General features: G+C 43.5%; 2 protein-coding genes across 10 annotated transcripts in view; one reads left to right on the plus strand and one right to left on the minus strand.

Annotated features, from left to right (window-relative positions):
- SYCP2L (synaptonemal complex protein 2 like) overlaps window positions 1-13387 on the minus strand; it is a 37594-nt gene that overhangs the window by 20808 nt on the left and 3399 nt on the right. For 5 of the 9 annotated variants that reach the window (XM_048072144.2, XM_048072140.2, XM_048072139.2 and 2 more), the window contains exons 1-8: window positions 5766-7134; window positions 5052-5114; window positions 4369-4506; window positions 4156-4275; window positions 2917-3021; window positions 1710-1734; window positions 449-534; window positions 229-317 (exon numbers count right to left, since the gene is read on the minus strand). In XM_048072144.2, coding sequence (XP_047928101.2) covers window positions 229-317; window positions 449-534; window positions 1710-1734; window positions 2917-3021; window positions 4156-4275; window positions 4369-4506; window positions 5052-5114; window positions 5766-5774 — 635 coding nt within the window. In that variant the 5' untranslated portion in view covers window positions 5775-7134. Of the gene's footprint in view, window positions 1-228; window positions 318-448; window positions 535-1709; window positions 1735-2916; window positions 3022-4155; window positions 4276-4368; window positions 4507-5051; window positions 5115-5614; window positions 5745-5765; window positions 7136-13387 lie in introns of those variants that run through there. The other 4 variants (XM_048072137.2, XM_048072136.2, XM_048072138.2 and 1 more) reach the window with 4 other exon arrangements.
- Window positions 5675-11710, plus strand: GCM2 (glial cells missing transcription factor 2). Its single transcript, XM_013190469.3, has 5 exons — window positions 5675-5796; window positions 7169-7421; window positions 7829-7941; window positions 9488-9613; window positions 9800-11710. Exons 1-5 carry the CDS (start codon window positions 5755-5757, stop codon window positions 10694-10696), a joined length of 1431 nt encoding a protein of 476 aa, XP_013045923.3. The 5' UTR covers window positions 5675-5754; the 3' UTR covers window positions 10697-11710.

Consider the following 13387-nt stretch of genomic DNA (forward strand, 5'->3'; position numbering starts at 1 on the left):
AAAACCCTAACGTAAGCTTAACATAACGCTTCTTAATACATTATCAACTGATACCAACAATCGCATGTAAAATAAAAGGGAGAGACCTGTAACTCCATCTGTGCCCATGCAAGCAGCGAATGCTGCTCAACTGAGCAAGTGCTACAGCCCCAGAGCTGGGAAGCCAATTGCCCCCAGCAAATAAACACTTCTTTCCCTGAGACAGGGATTGCTGGACAAAACACTTACGTAAGGGAGCACATCTCTTCAGACAAGGGGAATTTCTTCCTCTCCTCACGTGGGACGCTGTCTAGTATAGAGTTGAGAGTCCTCAAAGCCTTTCCCCCCCAGAAAAGGAAGATGGCAGAACAGGGAGGAAAGAAGCCAACTTAATATACTTCACCTTATTTACTCACACACCCTTGTGTGTGGGCGCATCTACATTTTCTTACCTGAACATGAGCCTTACCTCCAGCCGCAGAGCACAGCAAATGCTTGCTTCTGTCACGAGATGCCCTAGCTCAGGCAGAAATAAATTCACCAGTTGTTTCTCACCTATGAAAAGAGCTTGCAAGGTTATTACTAGCAATGAGCTTATCTCTGGATAAAAGATAGGTGAAACAACTAGACTTCGTGGTGTTGAAGGAGTAAAAACATCCCAGCTGTGCACTCAGCTGCAACCAAGACTTGCAATCACCTAGTCCCAGACACAGAAGGGTCCTGGTGACTTCTCTGCAAAAAGAACTCCAGGTACTTTAACTGCAGACCTGGGTAGCTATTTAAATAGACATAGAAGGGAGAAGATACTTACTAACCACAACAAATAAAACAAGCAATACACAGATTTTTAAGAAGCCAACAGTGCAAACTGCAATTGTGTTAGCCAGAACAATCTGGTGCCCGTTCTACTTCCACTCAAACATGGGACAGGGATGAATAAGCTCAAGCTACCTGGTGCACAGTGCAAAGCTTCATTCTCACCTGACTTGTGAAGCCAGGTCCCTGGGCACACAGATCTTGCTCTCTGGCAGTGCCTGCTTCCCTAGCCTAAGGGAAAAGCAGCTATGGCCATAACATCTTGGCTCCAAAACAAAGGCAGGAGAGGCGTCCCCTCTAACAAAGGAGCTACCATCTCAGCAGCAAAGAGCACATAGGACTGTAGCAGCACTTAGCCCATTTCTCAGCTGCAAGGCAGCAGCACCCTGAACAACAGCAGCAGCAGCTTGCTTCAGCACATGCCTGCAGACCCCATACTGTACACCTCTAGGGAGGCAATGGGCTGAAGTCCTCTGCTCTTGGGTGGACTTCAGGGTGCCCAGCTACCATGTTGGCCTGTGGAGGTGGTCACCTTCAGCAAGGGAATGGTGCCTGAAGGCACTACCAAGAGACATGCAGGAGCTGCTTGACCAGGCTAACATCCTTTCAGTAGCACTGCTTATTCTGACCAATTGTAATACTTGATGCTAACAAGTATATTTAAACAAGATACCACAGCTAGCTTTTTTTTTAAGCATATCAAAAATAAAGAGAAATAGTAAGATGTTTTGTTCCATAATGCAAATGTTGTTAAGGAAAATGAACTGAAGGGAAAAGTTATCAGGAGGCTTTAAAGAAAATATTGCAGGGTGGAGAGAAGAGAGGGGATAGAGTTCAGGCAGAATTAAGAAATGTGCTCCCAAGACTGAAATTCAGGAGGTCTAGGAATGGAAAAACAAAATAATAATACTGACCTTCATTACTGCACTTGCATATCACCTAATGGAAAAAGGATATCTTTGTTAACACACAACGACCCAAGAACAGCAGCAAAGTGCTTAGGTGTTTATGCCCCTACTGCCACAGCATTCAGGGGCTAACTAAAATAACCCCAAACATTACAGCACCCACATCCAGAAAAGCAGCGCCACCTGAGACAGGTGTCACACACTGTCACCCTGCATCGTACATGCTGGCACTGCACAGGGAGCACAAAGGAGAGGCACCCGCTTCCTACAGGCATTTCAGCAGCACCCTCAGATTTCCTGCAAAACCCACACCCAGGCACCCGCCTGCTGCTTTTGGTGCACACATGGGCCTGTGCAAACAATTTGTGTTTACATGCTACAGTAAAAGTGTTGTAACAGGAGATATTTGGAGAGGAGTAAAGTCCCTTGGAGGAAAAATAATACAACAGCCACCTCATCATCCACAGTGAAAGCTTAAAGAAGTTGTTAGTAGGACAAAGGAATCAAACTCTGACAAATTAATTTATGGGAGTCTTTCTGGTAATTTCAATGCAGTTAGTAGAGGAACAAGAAAACCTGATTTTGCTCAAAATCTTTTATAGAGTATCCTAAAAAGTAGACTGCAATCATGAACTGTTAATGTGTCATAAGCACTCAAGTTCTTACATTCAAAGTACACACAGTTCCAGTAAGCACACACATCCAGTTGGACATATGATTGCACATACCCCCAAAAAACTTTATAGCACTATAGACAGCAAAAACTGGTGAACAGCTTGTGGAAAGATGCTAAAAGCATTCTTCCAATCACAGCATCCACATTCCTAGGCCTCTGATATCTTTCAAGTTAAAAACATTGACAATAAATAGATAAGTGATAACAGCAAGTAGCTCTGATTAGCCTTTAAAATAAACTCAGTCTTTTCAAACACTGCAGGCACAAATAACTAGGGCCATCTCGTAAAAGCATTTGCACCTGAGGTGCAGCTCAGTGCCAGTAACTCATGCTTTTAAAGAAGGGCTTCAATTCTCAAGTTTTGTTTGAGAAATGCATCTGAATTTCTTCCCCCCTTTTCCTGCAAAAACAAGCAGTTGGCTGAATCCTAGAATGCAAGACCTATGTAATTATTTTTTAAATAGAAAACTATTTGTGAATGATGGCTACCTTATAACACAACAGCAGTCCTTCTACTCCCCCCATACATGTACATACCAATGCAGAGTCAAAGAAGTCTTCAAGAAGTGCCATCAAAAAATGATTTTCATTTGGATCAATGAGGATCACAAACCCTCTTGTTCTTTCAAACCAAGATACCAGGTAAAAGGAAAAAAAAAATCAGTTAAAATCTCGCAAGAATAGGTAATAATACTTAAACTAGACACATCTGCAGCAAACCTCACACACACAGGAATGTTTTCAATCTCTGCGCTTGACAGGCCCCATACAGTGTTAAAAGCCACACGGCACGAAGGAGCTTAAATTTTGCTAGCAGGCTATGCCAGCTGCTGCCCTTGCAGCACTCATCCTCCCCCCTTCCCTCGCCGGTCCCATTTTTTTCCCCCCTTTCTGGTCTCAAGGCACCTATCCTTGGTGCCCGGGACCTCCTTGTCATGATACATTGTAGCTACTATGAACTGACCTCCTCCTGAAGTTTCCAAAGTGAAATAATGCTTAAAACACTTCCCAAACTTTTGCAGCGTTATTATATGAATGCACACTATTCAACATACTACACAGCATCACACACCTATGGCTACCTACAGACCTATACCTGAGGTGCAGAGCTTAGACGGGCAAGACTTTGTTAATAATTTCTCCAGAAAGGAATTTTGATCACCTATATCCCTGAAAAGCATCATTAAGACGCATTGGGCTGAGGACTCCTTGACACACAGAGAGCAAGTGCAAACTCTTCTCTCCAAACCACATCAGATACAGGCATTATTCAGCTTAGACACAAGTGCATTACTACAACTAATGCCAGCTGAACTCAGTATTGTGCTGGTTAGAAGATGAAATACAATCGCAGATTAAATGCACCTGTTGCACTATATCTGAAAGGGGACCTACTTAAAATGTATGTTAGCTTTTATAATTTTAAAAGCTGAAATTGCTCATCAATTCTATTACTATAAACATTTTGCTACTTAAAATGAATTTAGACTGTATTTATATTGTTTGACAAAAACCCCTCATCTAAACTCCTCATCCTCTGCCTCCCTCATCAGCTTAAAAACATAGGTGCAACAATGACATTAGCTTCTGCACTGAAAGCAGCAGAAAGAAAGTGAACTCACCCTCCCACCCCTGCTCAGCTCAAGAAATATATTTATTTAAAAAAGAAAAATTTACCTTTACAAGCCATACTCTAGTACTCACTTCCTTCAGGGTCTTTTCCTGATGCAAGCAACCCTAAGTCGCATTAGTAATTTATATAGGCATTATACTTATCTTGTCTACCAGTCCTTGCTCGATGAACAAACTCATCCCCTGTTGAAGATCGCTTTTCAAGTAGAGCTGCACACACTTCAGCAGCAGGGAGACATTGTGGAATTCATTCTTGTCCAGCTCCTGAAGAAAGACATAGTGCCACGCTTGGCTGGCCTGATGCCATGGGTGACAAAGGCAGGCACCAAGACATTTAAGATCAGTTAAGGTACTCACCTTTCGCAGTGCTTTGTCCAGCTGGACAAAGAGAGACTCGCTGTATTTCTGGAGAGGCTCCATTCCTCTCTCTTGAAGCAGATCGCTTATTTTCTGAAATCCCTTCCCCTTGAAAGCATCAGTGAGAAGCAATTCAAGCTGTGGAGGGAGGGGAAGCAAACACCACAGAGGCTAAAACAGGCAGGCTTTTGAATCATTGCAGTGCTGATTACAAGAAAACACTCACCATGCTACTCTAAGAAGCTGGGGGGGTTGATGGCTTCATCTATACTTACTTGGCTTGTTTCCCTACTTTCATTTCACTGTTACACCTGAAGGTGAAACATTTATCTTAATCTCCAAAAGAGACAGGGGATTGCAGGAGCTTCACTACTGAGTTATTTTAAACGATTCTGAGGAAGGGAATGAGCAACTCCTTTGGTACAGGTAGCAGTAAACCACTCTTATCCCATCCCACTGCTCCTGCAAAAATTTTTACATGTTTGCTAAGGAAAAGGCAGTGGTCTTGGCTTCACTTGCAACGTTACGTTAAACTACTAAAAATCCTAGGTCCTGTTACATACATTCAAGAATGCACCTTTAAATAAATATATATATAGGTATATACATTTGGGTCCCTTCCAACTTGGATATTCTCTGGAATTTGTAAAACAGAAGTAGGGATGTATTTAAAAGGTATTTACATAGTCTTCTGCTCTAGCTGCCATGTCATCCATTTCTTTAACCCATTTTTCACTTTCTTCTTCCTTTAAAAGAGAAAATGTAATAAGAAAAAAACTAACACTTTTTCTGCTCAAAAATTGAGGATGTTCTACCTACCCTCCCTCTCTCAAGTTTTCCTCCCTCATCTCCTAAACAAAGTCTCACAAACACCCCATGCTTCCAAAGCAGTGGTGTCCCCCAGCCCCAATGCAAGGGGCTCCGTGGTGCCCCCCACCTACCCACACAGGGGCTGCCTGGCATCAGTGGGATGGAAGGAAAGGAGAAAACCCTTAAGGCCAGGTGGGATTGTTTAAAGGATTGCAGGTACACAGAGCACTCCAAGTCCCTATAGCATTATGTCACGAACTCTTTTCTAATCCTGGGAGCTGAAAACAAACTTTTTGGTAAAATCCCCCAAACCAGAAGGCATGTCAACTACTGCTCCCCTCCCCTCCCCCCCAAGAAAAAAAACACCTTCAGCAGGTGCAGCACAACCCTGAACCAGTCTGAGCATACGGGGGGATGCAGAGCAAGCAGCCCTCACCTGGTGCAGAAGTTGGGAGCTCCCCTCCCCACAGGAGTCCCCTCCAGGGCCAGCCCCCTACCGCTCGAGCGGGGCCAGGCAGGGACGCCCCGGGGGCATAAAAACGGGAGCTGCCACCTGCCGCTGTCCCCTCCTCCAGCATGAAGCTTACCTGGGACATCAACGACCCCAAACTGCCGCAGGTACCGGGTAGAGGGGGATGCGGGGGGGTCACTGGCACGGGAAATCAGCAGGAAACTGGGGAACCCCCCTGTGATGGGATCAGGACGCTGTTGGGGTTTTCCCCCAGGGCCTGAAGCCCTCCAGGATGTCTCTACCCTCCCAGTGAGCTATGTTTTACAGCCCCTTTAATTCCTCAGTACTACTTCCTACCAAGCTCAGCTGTTGCCTTGCAAAATCTCTCCCAGTGCAGTTATAGGGTTCTTGAGCGGTTCTGCTGATGGCCTGAAATAAAGGCAGGGATTTAATGCAAAACCTCAGGCAGCTGTGTATGAACTCCTAAAGCAGTCCTTGCTGTTGGACTAGCTTCCTTCTCCCTCATTCCCCATTTAAAGGCATGCTAAAGGAAGCTCAGATCGATCTTTTTCCACTATAATTTAAACCATCTGAATATTGCATCTGTCTGCTGATGTGTCTGATTAAATAGATTTGTCAATGACATTCACTTTTTTCCTCGGTTTGTGAGCTCCAAATGCATTTTTAACCCAAGCAATTTTCATCTCGCAATATATTTAATTTTGCGCATCTCATGCAATTACAGAAATGATTAACTCTGTAAATGCTGGATGTAAATGCTCTGTAAATCCCTGAATTCACTGGGATTGCTCACATGTGGTGTATATATATGTTAAATGGGCATTGTGGGAATTCTATTTGCACTGTAAAATATTTGGAGTTTAAAATCTCAGTCATTCTTTCATTGTTCTGTTAATCACATTTTGGTAAGGAATGCTGGAAAGCCAGTGACATCCCAAATGGAAACGGTCTTTCTCTGGACCACCACGCATCTACTGCAATGTACAAAGTTGCATGCTTTTGCAATTGTTTTTTTGTTTGTTTTGCAAGAGTCCTGTTCATCTTGCATTAGATGCACTGCAAGCAACTGTTGCTTAGCTAAAACTTCTAGTTTCCAGCCTGCGGGTGCGTGGCCCCATGGAGAGAACTTAATAGCAAGCAGAAGCAGGGCAGCTCCCGTCCTGTGTGGGCGCAGGTGTGGTGGGGCAGCCCACAGGTGCTGGTAGCGAGGCTGATGTCCTACATCTGGGCCACCTTACAGCAAAGAGGCATTGGTGACAACAGACCTTCTTATTACCAATGGTGATTCTAAAGGGGAAGGAGGCCTGACTTTCTTTCATGACATGGAAGCCCAGGCTGCCTTTCCCCTTTCACAGACTGTTTCTGAATACGCTGTTCTTCCAAAAACATTTTCTGCTGCTTCTGGCTTTTGCTGCATGAGAGGTCACAGAAAGAGCCTTCCCTCTCCTGTTGTGCGTTTTGCAATGGGATGACAACCTTGTGTTGCGATGCCCCGTCCTTTTGCTCTCCCTGCTGCAGGAGCCCAAGCACTTTGACGCCTTCCAGGATTGGCCGGATGGCTACGTGCGCCTCATCTACTCCAGCGAGGAGAAGAACGCGCAGAGGCACCTCAGTGGCTGGGCCATGCGCAACACCAACAACCACAACTGCCAGATCCTCAAGAAGTCCTGTCTGGGGGTGGTGGTGTGCGCCAGGAGCTGCACCCTGCCCGGTGGTGCCAGGCTGCAGCTGCGCCCCGCCATATGTGACAAGGCTCGACAGAAGCAGCAAAGTGAGGGGGGCTTGGGGTGGGACAGGGTGCCTGGGGGCCCCCCTTCCGTCAGCTGGGGCCGGCTGACTTCTAAACAGAGGCCAGGTTGTTTTCTGGCATGCAGACTAAGGTGGTGTTGCAAGAAGTGTGAGCAAATTAGTTCCAAATTCTGTCAACATCTGCCTGCAAATAGCTACAGGCAAATGGACCTATCGTCCTTTCAGTCATTAGCTTATATCACCTGTGCAGCTCTAGTCCATACTATTCAATTCTGCTCGGTAGTCTGCATCCCATTTACTGGAATATCGTATCTCAATCTGAATTTCAGTGAAGGACTTGTCCTATTGCTCTTGTGCTCCATTCACTCTCTGATCGCACCGTCGCCTTGAACAAGTGTTTTTCAGAAGTTTCTCGATCTGTTTTTGCAGAGAAAGCCTGTCCAAACTGCAACGCGGCCCTTGAGCTCATTCCTTGCCGAGGGCACAGCGGCTATCCGGTCACTAACTTCTGGAGGCTGGATGGCAAAGCAATATTTTTCCAGGTATAAAGCATGCATATGCATGTGCACAGACATGCACGTAAATATATCCATAACCAGAAAGATTTCCTTTTTTCTCTTTTTTTTTCCTCTTTGTGTGTGTGTGTACCACCGAGCATGGCGAGTACAGAGGAGTTCGGCCCCGTGCCTGGATTCCTCTGTATTACAAACCTGGCCATAACACACAAAACAGTAACGCTTGCCTGTCTTTTAAAAAAGCAGTACTTGAGGGGTAACTTTTTTCCATCTTAGCTGTAACATCATTATAGAGGTCTAAAGTTCTCTTGTTTATAGTAAACAGATATGAACAAAGCTTGTCCTGCACCTTAGCACATGTCTGCTGACTGAATCTCACCAAGGACCTAAGATTTATTTCCTACTAAGATAAATAAATGGGGAAATGAAAGCATCATTTAAACTACATAATTTCAAACAAAAATTCCACTACATATGAAAAAACCCCTTTGAATTCTAAAAGGTTTTAAAAGCTCACCAGACAAAGGGTATTTAGAAGGTGGTATTGTAACTTTGTGATGATGTTTGTGGGGTTTTTTTTGTTTATTTGTTTTGTTTTTTAGCAGTACTAGGACAAAAATTTACCAAACCCTTCTGTTTTGAGCTTACATTCTCTGCTGGATTTGGGGCTTTTTTTCCTACCCAGACTCCAGTGAACTCTGTTTTTCCTATCAGTAAATGGAAGCAAATTGGCCACATTCCCTAATTCTCATCTGTTATTTATAATTGTTATTATTCAGACATTGCATCATAAAAATGCAAAAACTGAAAAGATTTTGATAAAATTGTTGATAAATTCTCAGTTGGAATTTGCATTTGATAGAGGATATCATTTTTAAAATAGTTTTAAGTTTTCCAGTTTGTATTAGGGACTGCCTGAAAGTCCACGTTGGAAAGTGTAATGGGTAAGTACATGTAGCATATGTTGTTTTGTCATATGTGAATATAGTTTTGCATACATAAGTTTGTATCCACAGCAGCTTCAATAGCAGACCATCTCTGGATGGCTTTCCTGGGTATAGATTTCCAAAATGTGGTTATGATTTTCAAAGTAAATAATATTTGTCATCCGTTAGTGTGAAACCTCTTTAAAGCCTGTTGCCATTTTAGTGGCGGGTGTTATAATGCAGAACTAGGATCATGGAGTTCTGTCAACCAACTAAACTAAATTTATAGTGCATCCCCCACCCCCTTGGTTCTGATCAGCTGTTCCTGAATGTCATAGATGCGGGTAGCAGCTTTGCTTTTTCATCACCCAGCCTTGCAGCTCTGCAGTCATCACTGACTTCTCCTCCCTCACTTCTTACTTCTGTCTACCTGCAGGTCACAGCTGGGCTTTATTTATTTTTAAAATTTAATCCCCCCTTGTTCTTTAGATTCTTCTCTGTACTCTCCTGTGACAGGCCACAGGTTATGCTCTCTCTCTCTCTCTCTCTCTCTCTCTCTCTCTCTCTCTCTCTCATTCTTCTACTGCATTTTGTTTTCTCTTGCCTCCTTCCAGTTTGCATCTAGTTCTTTCATTATCCTTATTTAGGCTAAAGGAGTCCACGACCACCCTAGGCCAGAGAGTAAATTGGAGGCAGAGGCAAGGCGAAGTGCAATTAAGAAGCAAATATCCTCTTCTCACCAGTCCCAGAAAAAGAGACCTCTAAACTCAGAGGTAAGTCAAGGTTTTCAGTCAATTAGAGAGGTGTCAGAGATGAATACTGGGAAGCCCAAGGCAAAACAAAGCTTTATACCATGCTACAGCTGTTTGCTTGGGACTGAAATGAGTACTAGTGCAAGTGTCAGGATGTGTATGTGGGCAGTATCCATTCCCAAATCTCAAAGATCTTGTCCTTTCCAGGTGGGAAGATACCATGATAGCAGTGGTTACGTCAATAACGTGCAGAATCTGCCCTGCATGGATGGCCCAGAAAGAGTCAGCATCATCACAGACACCAGTTTTTCAATTCCAACTCAGTCTTACCCCTGGCCACAAAACGCTGACCTCTACAAAGCACCTTATGACTCAGCCAGCTTCCAAGAGGACCAGCTATCGCCATACCAGAAGTGCCCCAATCCAAGGATCTATGTGTCCAGACCGTGCAGCTATGAGTTTGGAGTTCCTACTTTTATAAGCTCCGGTCCTTACCCATCATTTTACAAAGATCCAGCAAATCCTCCCACTGATGCTGACCCCGTCAATTTGAATGGATCTCACTATAGTTCTTTGGCCAGCAATGACAAGAGCTTTGATAGTACTGGTAGGCTTTATGGATTGAAACCAGTTCGGGGGAAAACTGCCGACAGAGAAAGGAGCGACTATGGTCAGATGCAAACAAGGGCTAACCACCCTTATTATTGTTGTGAGTACCCCAACAGGTATGGTACCAGCCCCTCTCCCATAGCCCCACCATTACAAACCGTCATCACGACTACCACAAAAGTGTCCTACCGGGCCTACAAGCCATCTGCGCTGAAATGCAGCAACAACCTCTGCGATATGAACAACCTTCAGAGCTATACCCACGTGGCTGAAAATGTCTCGGGCGCTATCTATTCAGGGATGAAGAATCAGGAAGATTTTGGGATGATCAAGTCAGCGTTGCTCTACCAGCATGATGCAATCCCTGCAAAGGCTGAACCAGCCGAGAGCGTGGAGACCTATCGGTATGGGCTACCACTAGGGAACAGCTACGCGGAGCATGAAGGACAGGACTTAAGGTTGGAAAGTGCTGAATATTGGCTAAACGCTGCCTAAATGACATCAGAATGATTAACTCAAACTGGGAAATAAATGCGTGACTGCACTGACCGTATACATGGCTTGGGAATTGAGGAGAAGTGAGGAAGCAGTGTGTTGCAACAACTTATCCCCCAGAATTGCCTTTCTGGCACTGAGCGAAGCATACTGCCCACAGAATTTCAATATGTGTACCATTAAAATGGTATGAGATGTCCAGCCCCAAGTAGGTGAAGGTTGTGCGGTGGCACGGCACCTGTGGAAGCAAATGGCCTCTGCTGGAGGCTGCGATCTGCTTACAGCCACCACTCCTGCCTGAGGCTGCGGGCTTGGAGGGGTGCGGTGCTCCAGCTGTAAAAAGAAAATGTTCCCCAGGGGATAGGAAAAGATGATGATGGAGGTGGTGTAGATTGCGGTCAATGGAAAGAAGAGACAGTAAGACAACTTGCAGGATAATCCACCTGAATGATCCATTCACCTGCCACAGTCCTGATGAATAGAAGGACTAATTGTCTTTTTCTGAAAAAAGAAATGATAAAACTTCATGGAAGCTGCTTTTTTGTTTGACAGCAGCAGGCTAATGTGAATGCACCTTCCTGGTTACCTTTCTTCTCTCTGCCTCACCATTAGGTCTTTCTTTCCTCCAAGGGATTTCTCCTGGCATTTTTTTGCTCTCTGCAATCAACCTCCCATGACAGTGGTGGTCTACTGGGAATGAAACAACTGACAAAATGAGAGGCCAAAAAACAATTTCCAGAGACCCTGAGCTAAACAAAAAAAGTTGCATCCCCAGATTCTCAGATAATTGAATTCATTCTCCAATAGGCCCAACATAAATACTGCTTGTTTAAATATTATGCATTTTGGAAGCTGTCTAGTGCTGTGTAATGAAAACCATACCTAAACAATGTATGCCTAGCAAGAAAGCTATGTAGACTGGGGTTTAGTCAGGGTGACAGCATTTATTATTAATATTAGTTATCAAGTATTTTAACTTTTTGGATGCTCATATATTTTGGAAAAATATGTTTTTATTATGCGTTGGCTATGTTTTAAGTAACAGCCTGCTACTGTGTGCTTTTAATAAATATGCATTTAAAAACAAGATAACATTACCATGAGCAACTGGCTAGTTGGCTTCGACATGCAGAACCTTGTAGTGCTGTCATAAACCAGTAACCAAATCTTATTTGTAAAGCATGGTGTACAAACTCTTGGGTTTTTAAAAAAGTCATACATAATGAGTATTTCTTTCTTCAACTTTGTATTTTTATGAAAACAATATATGCAGTCTGACACTTGAAATTGATTCCCACAGGAATTCAGTGAACAGCATCCTGTTTCAGTAGTGGGTGGTTGTTCAGCATTTTGAAAATTCAAGCCTCTTGCAAGTAGAATTTATCAAAAGACTAAATTAACATATCTGCGTCAAACTTGCATTGACTTCTAATGTATTTGCTGTCTACCTCACTGGGCTCTTTTAAAATTTTATGGCAGTTCTTCCAGGTGCTTCAGATTACAGAAAAAGAACTGATTCAGGTGAGCAACATCAGTTTGGTAATTAGCCCACATACTAAGCTAAGAAAATAACAAGTTACCACCCAGAAAGGCTGAGCCAAAGTTTGAGTTTATAAGTATATAATGCTATACCTGTACACAGAACTGAGATCTTTCTTCTGTACTCCAAAATATATGGAGTCATTTGGGCTGTAGAATAAAAATTAAGATATAAAGCCTTCTAAACTTATAAGGAGAAAAAAAATAAAGTGAGGCAAATTGACTAAAAAAGCTGAGATGATATTCACAGCAGATCCCAAACTTCATGAAAATCTTAAACAAAGATGTAAGCTACTCCATTTTGTATTGATTTTGGAGAAATTAGACCACTGCAATTTATGCTTTGAATGTGTTAAAATGCTAGGATAGGCTGTAGGGATTTTGTGCTGTTAATATACTGGTATAAAGTTTGTTGCTGTACCCGTATGCTTAAATTGTTATGCTATGCTCTTGAAATACTTCCTTTTAAGCAGAACTTGGCTGCATTTTCTCAACTGATGTACCACCTACTGCTACTTTTTGGGTGTGGATTCCTGTCTAGTAAACACAACAACTGTTTAACACGGTACAAAGATAGGGTAGCAATTACCTCACCACATCCACTTGAGCAAATAAAAAATCCCTGAATGTTATTGCAGCCTTTCTCTACACCGACACCACTGCCTTTTGTGCACAAGCATCTGCAACAATCTGTCTGTTCAATACCCTTTGTGGTTAAAAGATCAGATGGATACAATCTAGTGCAGCACATAGTTTTCTCTCCAAAATATAGCAATTTGAAAGCAATGTTAGCTTCCGTACACACACAAAAAAAGCTGAAATCAAATGCCTCTTTGCTGTTTTATATAGCTGCAGAATTATCTTTAAAAGTCTGCTTCCCAAGCAAAGCAGCATCCTTGAAGAAAGATGTGCTCCCTTCGGTCCTTGAGTAGCTGCTTTTCCATTCATCTTACCATTCAGATGGGGTTTCTGGCCCTTCCTCGAGCACAAGAGAGGAGTGCATGGGCCACCCGCATCCTGTGCCACAGCAGGCATCCTCACCTAACAAATTCCAGTTGTCACAGCAAAGCTGAGGAGTGGAAAAAATGTGCTTTCAGAGCTCAGCCACCTGTGGCTCTGGCTTCATATGGACAACAAGGGCCCTACTGAGGC

This window comes from Anser cygnoides, chromosome 2, assembly GCF_040182565.1.
Source record: "Anser cygnoides isolate HZ-2024a breed goose chromosome 2, Taihu_goose_T2T_genome, whole genome shotgun sequence".
NCBI classification, from domain to species: Eukaryota; Metazoa; Chordata; class Aves; order Anseriformes; family Anatidae; genus Anser; species Anser cygnoides.

Bases quoted from the DNA above. Each gene is read 5' to 3' on its own strand.
- GCM2 (XM_013190469.3), top strand. From the start codon at position 5,755: ATGAAGCTTACCTGGGACATCAACGACCCCAAACTGCCGCAG. The intron at 5,797-7,168 runs GTACCGGGTAGA...TCCCTGCTGCAG, and splicing joins ACGACCCCAAACTGCCGCAG to GAGCCCAAGCACTTTGACGC. The intron at 7,942-9,487 runs GTATAAAGCATG...ATCCTTATTTAG, and splicing joins GCAAAGCAATATTTTTCCAG to GCTAAAGGAGTCCACGACCA.